This window comes from Acomys minous, assembly GCF_964271855.1.
Source record: "Acomys minous genome assembly, chromosome: 14".
NCBI classification, from domain to species: Eukaryota; Metazoa; Chordata; class Mammalia; order Rodentia; family Muridae; genus Acomys; species Acomys minous.
This window is the reverse complement of record NC_140496.1, coordinates 42178357-42193238: the sequence shown is the minus strand read 5'-3', so window position 1 is coordinate 42193238 and position 14882 is coordinate 42178357. Positions and strand designations below refer to the sequence as shown.

Genomic DNA, 14882 nt, shown 5'->3' with positions numbered 1-14882 from the left:
AGCACCACAGAGACCAGATGTGATGGTAATCCCAACACTCCTTGAGAAGCACACAAAGGAGGCCACAGTGAGCTGAAGGACAGCCTGGACTACTTTCAGAGGACAGGGAAGAAGAACACAGGCCAGCCTGTGAGTCTGTGTGGACTATCTAATGCAGGGTTGACAAGCCTAACTCACTGCAAGTTTTGGGATTTTGTTTTGTATTTTCGGTGCTAAGGATCCAAATCCAGAACCTTCAGCATGTCTAATCACAGCCATTCCACTAAGCTATACTCTAAAATTTCAATGGGACCAAGCCCTGCCCTGTTCATTTTCTTAATGTTTTGGCTGCTTCTGCGCCAAGTCCATTTAGTTTACTAGTTATAACTTACAAAGTTCAAAACTATGTAGCCTTTTACAGGAAAATTTCTGCTAGGAGCTGTTAAAAACCACATGCTCTTCTAGAGAACATGTATTCGATTCCCATAGCGGCTCACATCTATCTGTAAATCCAGTTCCACCAGATTTGACACCCTCTTTTGGCGTCCTTGGGCACAGGCACACACGTACTACATAATCACACACGTAGGCAAAAAAACCCCATACACATAATCTGTTTTTAAAATTTATTTTATGTATGAATGCCCTATCTGCATGTGCATCTACATGCAAGAAGAGGGCACCAGATCTCATTATCGATGGTCATGAGCCACCATGTGGTTGCTGGGAATTGAACTCAGGACCTCTGGAAGAGCAGACAGTGCTCTTAACCACTGAGCAACTTTCTAGCCCCCATATAATCTTTTTTTCCCCCCAAAATATTTTTATTTAATTTTCATTTATGTGCACTGGTGTGAGGGTGTCGGATCTTGGAGTTACAGACAGTTGTGAGCTGCCATGTGGGTGCTGGGAATTGAACCTGGGACCTTTGGAAGAGCAGACAGTGCTCTTAACCACTGAGCCAACTCTCCAGCCCCCCATAATCATTTTTTTAAAAAAGGCTTTAGGAAGCCAGGCACAATGGCGCACACCTTATAATCCCAGCAATCAGAGAGGCAGAGGCAGACGGTTCTCTGTTGAGTTCGAGCCCAGTGTGGTCTACAAAGCAAGTCCAGGACAGACAAGAGAAACCCTGTCTGGAAAAAAAAAAAAAAAAACCCAACCATCCGACCAATCAACAAAGTCTTTAGAAAAGTTTGCTGGCCCTACTTTCCTCCCCATCACTGACTTATGTGCCTGTTCCTTTGATCACTTTCCCTTTAAGCTTCTACTCAGCAATATGTGTCAATACCACAAAACCTCCACTGCAGTAAGGTCCTTTTGTCCTACTCTTTCAAAATTGCTGTGGGTATTATACGTTCTCTGCTTTCTTATATTTTAGAATCTGTTTGCTGACTTAATAAGATGGGTGGATATGAGTGAGACTGCACTGAATGTATAGTTAGATTTAAGAAAAACTGCTACATTGACAACACTGAATCTCTAACCCATAAACATGGTAGTACTTTTAACTATGTGTTTTTAGTAAAAGAGTTAGAGTATTTTTCCAATTTAACATTCAACAAAAATATAAAGTTCCAGCTTATAACTCATAATGTAAAAAAGTGACAACGAAAAAAATAAGAACCTGTTTGTAACGTTCCACATTTACACCTTCCAGCTGACTAAGGCGCACCAAATTGGTTCCCACTAAAATCCTCAGTTCTTGTCTTTCTCGTTCTCTCTTTTCTCTATCTCGACTGTGTCCTTGGTGCTGCATCCGGACCCAGAGCTTGTTCATTTCTGCGAAGTTGAGTAGTACAAAATCCATGGAATCACTGATGTCACCAGTTGTTTCTTCACTGCCAAGAAAAAGAAAAACCTTTACACACAGCAGGATCAATTTACTCCTCCGCCTTTCATTTCCTTCTTCTGCAAAGAATCATGCTTCAAAAAGCCATTTTCAACTTGGTTTCATTTGGCTCAGTGTTAAATTTCAAGAACAGATTCTAACATAAAAAATAAACACCAGGGGAAAACACAAAACATTTTATGGGGCAAATCACTTTCCACAACTCCCTTTCTGAGCTCGTTGGACTTGCTCTTACAGCAACTCATTAAAATACAGAAAGATGTGTTTGATCTGGCAGCCCATGTGGTAAAACCGAGACAGCACAGAGGTTAGCATAGTGACAAGCAAATCTGTGAAGCGCCCATGTTTATAAAAGAGCACCAGAGGGCTTAGCATGCTGCTGGCAGCCTGTTACTCTTCAGCTACAGCATCTGTTACACAGAGCTGAGTGGTGACACAAGTCCCACTGAAGGGGTCAGAATGGAGGCACTGCACTCCTCAACATGAAGGCTTACCAGCTCCCACCATAAAGAGTTCAACTACAGCTGAATCTTTCCATATCCTGGCAAAACTAATGTCCAATAAAAGGTAACTGATTAAAAACAAAAACAAAAATAAATAAATACAAAAAGACCTCAAAATTAGACATTTAGGGTATATCGATAACTGTCGTTTTATTGTTAGATATTTTGGTTTCAACTGAAATGAGTTTTATGAAGAAAGATTATTTTTCTACATCTTCCAAGACAGGGAATTTTGTTTAAGTATTTTACTGACTGCTTAATGTTTAAAATTTAGAGTCAAATTATAATAAAGCAAAATTAACAGCATTCTTTTTATGTATCTTTTCTGTATGGTTTAACTTTGTTGATAGACATTGTTTTTTATTATTATTGTTGCTGTTATTATTAAAAGTAAACAATCCTTGGCATGTTAACACATGTCTGTAATATGGACATGTGGGAAACAAAGACCGGAGGATCACATGCTAGGACAAACATGAGGTATATAGTGAGAACCTGTTTAAAAATGAAAAGGAATGGAGAGGGCTGGAGAAGTGGTTCAGAGGGCAGAGGCACTTGTCATGTAAGCCTGCTGGTCTGAATTTGGTCCCCCAAAACCATGTAAAGGTAGAAGAACCAACTCCACAAGTTATACTCTGACCCCACATGTACACCAAGGCACATTCCCACACACGCACACACCATAACATACAAATAATGTACTTTTTAAAGGGATTAATGCAGATGCTGAAAATTGCTGACTTATTTGTCTTAGATATTTAAAACAGTAATTTTTTTTATCTTATGTAAATAATTGATTCAGACTACATCTCAATTGTTAGATAAATTTTAAGTAAAAGGAAATTATTAGTTCTTCAATTTAGGGACCCATCATCACATAAAAAGTTCACCACATCTAGCTAACCATCTGCCACTGCTGTGAGAAAAAAGTACCATGGATTTTAATGCTAGAATAGAAGCCACTAAGAAGACACAGGTCTCTATAAATTATTTTTGTTTGTTTTTTCCCCCAACTAGTAAACACCTTTAAAATTCATACTTACAGCCGGGTGTGGTGGCGCACACCTTTAATCCCAGCACTTGGGAGGCAAAGCAGGTGGATCTTTGTTGAGTTCGAGGACAGCCTGGTCTACAAGTGAGTCCACGAGAGCCAAGGTTACCAGAGAAACCCTGTCTCAAAAAAACAAAAACAAAACAAAAAACAAATAAACAAAAAAAAACCCATAAAAATAAAAAATAAATACAATTCATACAATTATGTAATGAAATGGGAAAATGTTCTAAACTACATTAGATAACTATCATCCCACTGTTTTTTTTTGTTTTGTTTTAAAGATGTATACAGTATGCACGCCAGAAGAGGGCACCAGATCTCATTATAGATGGTTGTGAGCCACTATGTGGTTGCTGGGAATTGAACTCAGGACCTTTGGAAGAGCAGCCAGTGCTCTTAACCTCTGAGCCATCTCTCCAGCCCTATCATCCCATTCATGGGAGTCTGCATACAGGAGAGCTGTTGAAAATTCAAGGCAAGCCTGGGCTACACAGTTAAGTACCAGCCAGTCAAGGCTACACAGCAAAATTCTATCTCAAAACAAAATATTACATTTTTAAAATGCCTATTCTAATCCAAAGAATTCTTCCAAACATGTATTGAATATAGGTACATTTTGCCTCATACCACGCGTATGAATCAATTCTGTATGTCAATGAAAGTCTATACAGAAAATGCTACATGAATTTGAGAAAATTACTTACACCCATGTTTTTATTTCTGTATACTTTTCTAAAATTTTAAGACATTTTACTATGGGGGGAAAACGTGACAACTAAACCAAAATTACTTACTCTGTTGGCTCTCCTTCATCGGGCAAAATGTTCCTAGTACACTGAAGAAGATAATTTCGAAGAAACAAACCCCTTAGCGGATGCTGTACACCACGGCACATTTCTACCAAATCTTTCAAAATATCTTTCCTGGACTGAGGAAATGACTTGACATATACAACTCCAACTGTGATCAACAGATAACTAGGAGGAAAAAAAAAACAAAACCACATTTGATTAGAGATAGAATATGGGAAAACTTGATTGTGTTCAAACACACTACACACATATTAAATACAGACACTATGTTGTTCTAAACTGTATTCTTTGTAAGGAGAAAAATCTAACTTTAAATATAACTACCAAACATTTGAAAAAAAATTACTGACTGATCCCAGTGGTCAAGATACCTAATGATAACCAAAACTGCAACTAGTAGGTAAGATTATTTCCCTTATACATGCACATTTGTAAGTGTATTAATTAAAGTAATTAACCACAGTAACTAGCAAACAGCTGTAAAGCACATTGTAATAAAAGATAATGTAAGTGAATAATGTCTCTATCTCTTACTATGGCACATTCACCATTCTTGCAATGATGTGAGATGGTACAGTGAGTATGCAATGAGAACAAAGTCCGATGAGTAAGCAGCACCACTGCTCCAACAAGCAACATGGCTACCAAAAGACTAAAGGGTGGATAACATATAGTGTGCTCAACAAAGGATGATTCACACCCCCAGCACAACAATAAAAAGTTTTATCAGGTTACTTAATAGAGTACAATTTTAAACTTAATTACTTCTAGGATTTTCCTTTTTAATAATCTTAGACTATGATGATTAAGGTTGCTTGTGGGAACAACTACTACTGATGTTTTTTTCCTTTTTTGATTCTCTTACACACACATCTGCTCTTTCTCACCAGCTGACTTAGATATTTTCTATGTGACCCAGGCTGCCCTTCACCTGCAGCAGTGCCTCTGCCTCCAAGCACTGGGATTACAGGCATATGCCACCTTGTCTGTCTTTTAAATAAAGTCAGTGTTAGTCATGGTGCCTCATGCTTGTATTCCCAGCATTTGGGAGGCTGAGCCAGGAGGATGATGAATTCAAACTATTGAGATGCTGTCTAAAATAAAGAGAAGGGAGAGATTTCAAAAAAGAAAACACATACTACATAAGGCAAGAAATGCAAGGGTGAGTTTTAAACTAGTACTAACTGTTCATCAGATGAGACTTCACCACAACACAAAGCCTAGAAAGTGTAGATATAAAAGATGTTACTTACAGCCTTGGAATAATGTTTCCAGCATACTGCACAAGTTCATAGAGATCTGCTACCTTTCTTCCTTTCGCAAATTCATCAGTCAGGTAGACCTCCAAGTAGTGAAGTTCATCAGAAATAGCCATATCTTTTAATTATGGTTAAGGATTAAGAATAAAGGTAAATTCATAAAACAAACAAACAAACACCCCCAAAACCAACTCTACAACTTCTCATTGGAATAATTAAAACTATTGGGCAGGGCTAGTGATATTAATGCTCAGTAGTGCTAGCATTAACCTCTCACGAGAAAAGTCTTGTATTTTATTTCCACTACTGTCAGGCAACACAAAACAAAAACGCACACACCTTTGGACTGCCAGCCATAGAGACATAGACCTTATAATCCCAGCTTCTCATGAGGCTGCCGCTAGAGGACTGAGCTCAAAACAAAACCCACTGATAAGGTATTTTACATTTATGCTTCCAATGAGAATGAGTATTTAAAGGGAAGACAGAATTACAGTTGGCTTATATTACTTTAAAATAAAAATTCGCTGGCTGTAGAGATGGTTCAGCAGTTAAAACCAACTGTTCTTGAAGAGGACTGGGGTTCAGTTCCCAATACCCGCCCATCACTATCTCCAGTTCCAGGGGATCTAATGCCCTCTTCTGACCACCCTGGGCACCAGTACACATGTGATACACATTCATACATGCAGGCAAGCAGTTGCACACATAAAAATAAATTTAAAATTTTTTTCAAGCTCATATATAAGCAGCACAAGTCTGAAACCAGCACTCATGCAGAACAGTGAGTTCAAAGGCAGCCTGAGCTACACCATAATACGTTGTCTTAAAACAAAACCAAACCAAACCTCCCAGCTCCTTGGGAGGCTGAAGACAGGGGATCAGCTGAAGCCAAAAACTCAAGACCAACCTCATCTCTTAAAGTAGGGGAGGAAGACTGCCGGGCACGGTGGCACGCACCTGTAATCTCAGCACACAAGAGGCAATGCAAGAGTATTACTGTGAGTTAAGATGCCAGAAAGGCCACATAGCAACATCTTGCCTCAACAACAACAACAAAAATACAGCAAACAACTGCCACTTAATAGCCTCAATACTTTTTAAAAATTAAAAGCAATCTATTTTGAGAAACTTAAGCATATGGGTATGGATTTAGTCCAACTAGCAGACTGCCTTCCTAAAATTAAGGTCAATAGCAACTCTGCAGAGATGGGGGGGTATTTTGAAAAAAAGGGGGGGCACTCTGAAAGTAACTTCCTTTTCTCACTTAGAATATTTGTCTGGAGAAGGACAATATTGTCTTAAAAATTAATAGAACAATTGACTCCAGAAAAAAAATTTTTGTTTGTTTTTGAGACAAGAGTTTCTCTGTGTAGCCTTAGCTGTCCTAGACTCACTTTGTAGACCAGGCTGGCCTTGAACTCAGAGATCACATGCCTCTGCCTCCTGAGTGCTGGAATTTAAGGTATGCACCACCACTACCACCACCAGCAACTCCAGAAATATTTAACAAAGAAAAAAACAAAAGCCAGGCATGATGGTTCGTGCCTATAACCCTAGCACTTATGAGGTTGAGGCAGGAGGACTGCTGTGAGTTTGAGGTTAACCTGGGCTAAGAAGTAAGAATGCATTTCATAAAGAAAGAAGAAGAGGCCTGGTTGCTCTTCTAGGGGACATGGGGTCGAGTTCCAGCACCCACGTAGTGGTTTACAACCATCTGTGACTCCAGTTCCAGGGCATCCGACACCCTCTTCTGGCCTCTGCAGGCACTAGTCATGAGTGTGGTGCATATACATACATACAGACAGACAGACAGACAGACAGACATGCAGACAAAACACGCAAACATATAAAGTAAAATAAACCTTTAAAAAATTAAAGCTATAGGGTATTCCTCCTTGGAGGCCCTTCCACTCTGAAGAGTTCTTTTCTTACTTTTCATTAATAAATCTGTACTGGTTCTGCTTTAAAATCAAATCCAGCAACAACAAAATTGGCCTTATCAAGAAATAATACAGTAAGCTGGGTGTGGTAGCACACATCTTTAATCCCAGCACTCAGGCAGAGGCAGGTGGATCTACATGAGTTCAAGGCTAGCGTGGTCTACAGAGTAAGCATCTGAACAGCCAGGGCTAACACAGAGCAACCCTGTCTTTAAAAAGACAAAAAAAAAGGGGGAAAAAGTAGTAAGAATGGCCCAAATGTCTATCTTTCAACATTCAAAGGATACAAAGTTCATAGTAGCTCTTTGGTGATAACATAGAAGTCCGGAGCTCTCCCAGCATGTTAGAGGCATGTTTCAGAGCATCCATCAGCTTGTTTTTGTCCTACAGAAATAACAAAAACATCGATGAGAATGCTTAGCTTAACATTTATCTTGGTTTATTTAACCAAAAATATGTTACATAGTGTTAAGAGTCTACACACGTATTTTAATTGAATCAACTTCACAAGTTTCTCCTTATTGAAAATTTAAATGAAAAAAAAAAAAAAAAAAGCCTAACTCTTTTCAGGGCTTCAAAGCTTGCAGGGCTTCCATAACTGAGACCGCATGTTTTACAGAATAACTTCAAACGTCTCAACCTTTAGAGACTAGGAAATACTTCCAACAGTCCACATTTGACCTGAGTCAAGAGAGTAGGCATGTTGCTAAGTTTCTTAACAAGACAACTATCCTAACAATGGCTTTGCCCCAGAGCTTCAGGCTCTTCGCAGCTTCTGTAGTGATTATTCATGCAGGGCTTCCCTTGTGTTCTTCAAAGCTGCCTAACCACCATATGCCCCACTTCACTCACAGATATAGACAACTTTTGAGACACGGTAAGAAATATTATTCATGCTTAAGAAGAAAAACCCCATTTTTATTCTAAGACATTTACTTTGACATAAGAGAATACTAAGCTATGGAAAATATAAAAACAGGGCTAGGGAGAAGGCTCAGTGAGCAAAGTGATTCCTATGCGAGAGTTTGAATTTGGATCCTCACTAGCCAGGTAAAAAGCTGAGGTATGACAGCACACATCTGTAATCCAAGCACTTGGAAGGAAGACACAGAAGATCCCTGGAGCTCACAGGCAGTCTAATCCATGAACTCCAGGTTAGAGATGCCATATCAAAAAATAAGATGGAAAGAGAGGTGAGAAAGGGCCACTGGGACTTGGGACCCTGCTGTTGTCAGTCACACTCTGCGAATGGGAGAAAAATCAGGACTTAGGGCCCCAGCAACAGTTACAACCTGAAGCCAGGTAGTGTGCAAAGACTTAAGAACTCACTGCCAATCCTAATCTAAGGTTACAGAAGGGTGTCACGACTTCAGTTTCCCTTACTGGTTCCACTCTGATAGCAGAGAATATATGGAGACTTGGGACACCACTGCCAGTGGCACTCTGAGGTCAAGAAGAAAACAAAGGGCTGGAGATGGCTCAGAAGAGCACTTTCTACTCTTCCAGAGGACCCAGGTTCAATTCCCAGTACCCACATGGCAGCTCACAGATGTCTATAGCTTCAGTTCTAGGTGAATTGACATCCTCTTCTGGCCTCCATGGACTCAAGGTACACATGTGGCACATGTAGGCAAAATACTCATACACATAAAATATAATAAGACATATGGGCAGGCTTTAGAACTTTAGCCCCCCAACACACCAAGTCACCTTGCAAGGTAAAGGAGCTTGCTGAGATTCCTACCAAAGCTGGTCTCCACCTAGCTCTATTTCCTTTCTGGTAAGTGGGAAAAAGAAAACATGGCACATATATGCACAGTTGAACTTTATTCAGCTGTAAAGAAAGATGAATTTGCATGTAAATAGATAGAACTGAAAAAAATAAATCACAGTGAGTAAGGTAACAGACATTCATAAAGACAAAGACATTGCACATTGTTTCTCTTATGTGGATCTTAGGTTAAATCTTTAGTTGTATTAAACTAGGAATACCTGTAGACGCTTAAAAAACTAGAAACGGAGCCGGGCGTGGTGGCGCACACCTTTAATCCCAGCACTCAGGAGGCAGAGGCAGGTGGATCCCTGTGAGTTTGAGGCCAGCCTGGTCTACAAAGCAAGTTTAGGACAGCCAAGGCTATACACAGAGAACCCTGTCTCCAAAAAACAAAACAAAACACACACACACACACACACACACACACACACACACACACACAACTAGAAAGGGGCTTTAGGGTGGCGGTGGGGAGAAGTGAAGGAAGGGGTAGAAGGCAAAAAGCCTGCAGGAAAGGGGCACAGCAGAACAAAGTAGTACGGAGTAGAAAGAGAGCAAGAGGAGTAGCAAAGATTTACATAAGGAAAAGGATGGGGCAGATGGAAGGGAGGAGGAGGGAGTCACAGAGAGATGGCTAACACTAAGGACGTATGAAGATGCCATTTGGTAACCTATTATTTATAAGCTTATTTAAGAATATGTAATTTTTATAAAGAGTTTAACTGGGGAACCCTACACAGGAAGATAATGGTCCTCCCAGAAGCCATAGCTTAATAAACAAAAATCCTAAGCCAAGTATAGAATATCTTCCTATGAGTGTTAACCAGGAGGTCCCAGAAGTCCCCAAAATACAGGCTATTTCCACTGCTCATGTTTTTCCCACTAGAACTTGATGATAAGACTCTATTGCTGAAAAGGCCACACACTCGGGTTGCAATACTTGGGACAATCAAGCTCTAACTGAACAGAAAAGCCTCCTCTCAACTGGCTGCCTTTCATAGTACCAGAGGGTGTGACGCTAGGGGAAGAAAATCACCTACAATCTTACTCAGTTGGGAACCCTTGAAGCTACAACAATGATCAACCTGGCAAGCTGTGCTCATTGGTGCACTAATAGCCATGACTGTCATAGGAGTAACTAACCACTTCTTAACTGGATTTAAGGCCCTTTCACAGCACTATAAACCTTAACAACCGATGACTGGAGCTGCTATGAGCACTTGTTGCTCTTGCACAGGACCTGGGTTCAGGTCCCAACACCTATTGGTAGCTCACAACCATCAATAACTCTCGTTCCGAAGGATCAGGATCCTCATCTCCACCAAGTATACACAGGTACATATACATACAGGCAAATAACACTCATACACATAAAATAATAAGTCTAAAAAGTTAAATAATTAATTCTGCTGAAAGGGCGCAGGTTCTTGGGGAAAACCTACTACTACTGTTTTGCTAAGCAGTAACAAACTGCCTACTAACTGCTTATAATTATACTTCTAGATTAGTACAGCTCTCTGCCTTCATCAGTGACACTGCCTTTAAAGGAGTGAGGCTAATACAGATTCACAACCGGCCAAGGTGACTGCAGGGTCCCCAAGGCTCATGGAGCATCTCAGAAGAGGGTGGTAAGAGTGCAGGAGCCAGAAGTTGGGCAGGAACGCTGTAAACCAGACTTCTGAGCCTGAACTGGCCACCGCACTCACTGCAGCTGTGGACAGCTGTGTAATATTACCTCTGTCACTGTCTCACCCTGCACAGGGAAAGAGCTAGTAAGGTTCTAATGCTCTGAGGCACTATGGGCGTTTAACTGGTTCTGGGAGAGAATGTAGTGTAGCCACTGATAAGTTGATCATGTTCCGGGACATAACCCTTCACTCATATTCACGCAAGCCTACATAATTAAACTTGGTTCAATTATAAATATATATATAGAGAGAGAACTTAATTTTGGATATATATATATATATAATTAAAAATTTTAAGGTGATCAAGAGTAACTTAAGAAAACATCTAACATCAACCTCTGGATTCCATACACATGTACAAATAAGCACATATACCACATACACACATGGAAAACGTAAGACACTTTACAAATGTCTTCATTATGCCAGCAACTTATAAAGTATCTGCCTATTTGGTTCAATTGTTTAAACTTTAACACACAGGATATAAAGTACCTATGCTGATTATTCCTAGCTTTAGACTATAAAAACATATACAGGTATAGGAGTAATTTTTGTTTTCATGTTTTAAGGGTCTCACTATGTAGACTGGCTTCAAGTTCATGGTCCTCTTATTTTTGCCTCCAGAGGAACTGACCACATGTATCTTTAAGTATAGGTTTTAAGTTAGTTCCTACAATAAAAGGACATATTCAGCTGGGCACAGTGACGCGTGCCTATAATCCCAGCACTCACAGAGGCAGAGCCAGAGGCAGGCAGGTCTCTGTGAGTTCGAGGCCAGGCTGGTCTACAAAGTGAGTCCAGGACAGCCGAGGCTACACAGAGAAACTCTGCCTTTAAAAATTGTACATATTTAAGAGTTCTCAGGATACTCCAGTGAAAAAATATAACTGAATAAAAAATAATTCAAACAGAAGGCATTCAAATCCATTCATTAGTATTTCCTGAACACCTATTATATATTAAGTTCTCCTCATGTCTAAGGTATAAAACCAAAGAGGCTCAGACTTTTGGATTAGATGCTAACATGCCAATGTGTAACTAAAAGGCTGGGTCTCTCCTTCTGAGTTTACAGTCACTAGGCAGCCACACAATTAGGAGAAAGCAAGGCTCTCTGTTCCTAAGTACCTACAGTGCTGAACACAGATGGAACCAAGACAGTTGCTGGAGGTGATTAGAATGACTGAAAGCAGCAATGCTACATAATTATAGCACTGGAGATGCTTGCTTAGGAAACTACAATATACAACTGTATCTCTCACATTTTCATTCTTACCAGGCATCTTTTCATCTGGAATGATTGAACCTTCACAGCCTGGATGGCTTCATCCAAGAGTTTTTCTTGTTCATCCTGGGGTGATTGCTGTGTTGTAGGCTGAAATGAAAATTTTAAAATACTTTCATTAATGGCTCATAAGCACTTTCTCCTATAATTTTTTTTTAATTTCTATAGTTTTTGTCATGCTTCGTTTCTGAAACATTCACATAAGGTTCATTCCAGCTCCGTATCTCAAACTAATTTGTCAAATTTTGACAAATATTGAAATGACTGAAAATTTCTGGCCTTGGCTAGTGTGGTGATACATGCCTTTAGTCCCAGCGCTTGGGAGACAGAGGCAGACACAAAGTGCCAGGCAGACATTTTGAGTTCAAGGCCAGCCTGGTCTACAAAGCATGTCCAAGACAGCCAAGGCTACACAGAGAACGCCTGTCTTGAAAAAACCAAAATAAAGCCACGAGGTGGTGGTGCATGCCTTTAATCCCAGTACTCGAGAGGCAGAGGCAGGCAGATCTCTGAGAGTTCGAGGTCAGCCTGGCCTACAAAGCGAATCCAGGACAGCCAAGTCTATCATAGAGAAACCCTGTCTCAAAAAAACAAAAACAATTAATTAATTAAATTTAATTAAAAAATAATAAGTGGTGTCAAAGAAACCTGTGGTGGTACTTTATAGTTATGTTCTGCTAATATTCTCTAAACCCAACTGGAACACAGCCATAGAGCCTTGCTATTTCTTATGATAACTCTACCATAACCCAAAATTTTTTTTTCATAATCCAAAATTGTAAGAACTTCTCTTTCCCTCTCAATTTCATTCATCTACATTTCAGAAATGTAGAAATGTAGAAAGAAATGACTTTATACAGTCCCCTCCGTCATAACAAAAACTAAACAATTTGGAAATAAAATAGCTGGAATTGTTAATGACTTATAATAGAAAATGGTAAAGATAGTTTCCTCAAATATCTACTATTTCAAATACACAAATAAGGGGCTGGAGAGATGGCTCAGTGGTTAAGAGCACTGCCTGCTCTTCCAAAGGACCCGGGTTCAATTCCCAGCACCCATATGGCGGCTCACAACTGTCTGTAACCCCAAGATCTGACACCCCCACACCAACGCACATAAACTAAAATTAAATAAAATATTAAAAAAAAAAACAAATACACAAATAAACTGCTAAAGGAACAAAGTAAATCTACTCTTCCATGCCATCAGCAAAATTCTGCTTGCAAAGTGAACTCATTAGCCCTGTCAAGTTGAATTAACCCATATTTCATGTTAAATAACATCATGTTTACATTACTACCACAGCACGCCCAACAATGTAATTATATATAATCGTGTGTTTGAGATCCAGTATACACAATGTGTGCTTCAAGAGTGTTCACTGCAGATTAGCTGATTTGAGGCCTTTCAGATCATATATTTGATTTAAAAGATAACTAACAAGTAGACTCATGGATTTGTGGTATATACACACAACCGACTATTGTTAAGCTATTAAAATGTCTCTAGTATTGAAGCATAAATATTATATAAATAAACGTAGACACACTACACCAAATGCTTGCTCCATTTATATGAAATATCTTAAACAGATAAATCATCCACAGATATACTAATTTAGAGAAAGAAAGAAGGGCAAACTGCCAATTAATGAGTACAGAAACTTTCTTAAGATAATGAAGATATTTTGGAACAAAAGGGAATGTATCAAAAACCACTGACCTGATCATTTTATATAAGTTTCACTAAAGAAATGTTAAGACTGGCTAGAAAAAAAGCACCTCTCTTCATAATGATAGAAAAGGTAGAAGGATTTACATATAAATATGAATGTAAAATTTCATGTTTCATATCTAAGACAATGAAAATCCTTTTTTGTTGTTGTTTTTTGTTTTGTTTCAAGTCAGTTTCCCAGGCTGGCCTTGAACACAGAGATCCGCTTGACTCTGCCTGCTGGTTTTAAAGGTGTGCACCACCACATGTGGCTTAGTTCATTAAGATTAAACAAACAAACAAACAAAATCTGCTTCTGAAATGCAATGGTTTATAAAAATCAAAAGCTTTGTCTAGGCTTAGTTTTGAATTGAAAACTTTGTCTTGGTTTATTTTGGATAAAGAAAAAAACTTGAGTAATGAGCAATGCCATGTACCTCCCTGTGCTGTTTTGCTAATAAACTAGTTTCCCCACAACTATTTCTTTTTAAAAATCATAGAGGGTTGAAGACATAGCCCAGTAGTTAAGAGTGCCTAGGGCTCTTGAAGAAGATCTGAGTCCAGTTCTTAGCATCCACACACTGGGTGACTCACAACCAACTATAACTTCTGATCCTGGAAATCCAACACCTCTGGCCTCCACAGGCACCTGCATTCACAAGCACATACAAATACGTGCATGCACATAATTTAAATTTTTTAATTAAAATATTTATTTTAATTATAAACGAATTTAAAAGAAAACAAGTGTTTTAACTTTAAAGAACTGTTCATTTATATAGGAGAAATATTAGCATAAGATGATTTTGTTCAGGGCTGGAGAGATGGCTCAGAGATTAAGAGCACTGACTGCTCTTCCAGAGGTCCTGAGTTCAATTCCCAGCAACCACATGGTGACTCACAACCATCTATATAATGTGATCTGATGCCCTCTTCTGGCCTGAGGTGTACATGCAGGCAGAACACTGTATACATAATAAGAAATAAATCTTAAGATGATTTTTTTTTCCAGAAAAG

At 39.2% G+C, this 14882-nt stretch overlaps 1 protein-coding gene across 1 annotated transcript in view; it reads right to left on the bottom strand.

The window, feature by feature from the left end:
* The window catches only part of VPS35 (VPS35 retromer complex component), a 37740-nt gene that overhangs the window by 18955 nt on the left and 3903 nt on the right, over positions 1-14882 (bottom strand). The window contains exons 2-6 of the mRNA XM_084756009.1: positions 12141-12239; positions 7690-7786; positions 5454-5577; positions 4183-4365; positions 1607-1820 (exon numbers count right to left, since the gene is read on the bottom strand). Of these exons, the coding sequence (XP_084612135.1) occupies positions 1607-1820; positions 4183-4365; positions 5454-5577; positions 7690-7786; positions 12141-12239 (717 nt within the window). The remainder of the gene's footprint in view (positions 1-1606; positions 1821-4182; positions 4366-5453; positions 5578-7689; positions 7787-12140; positions 12240-14882) is intronic.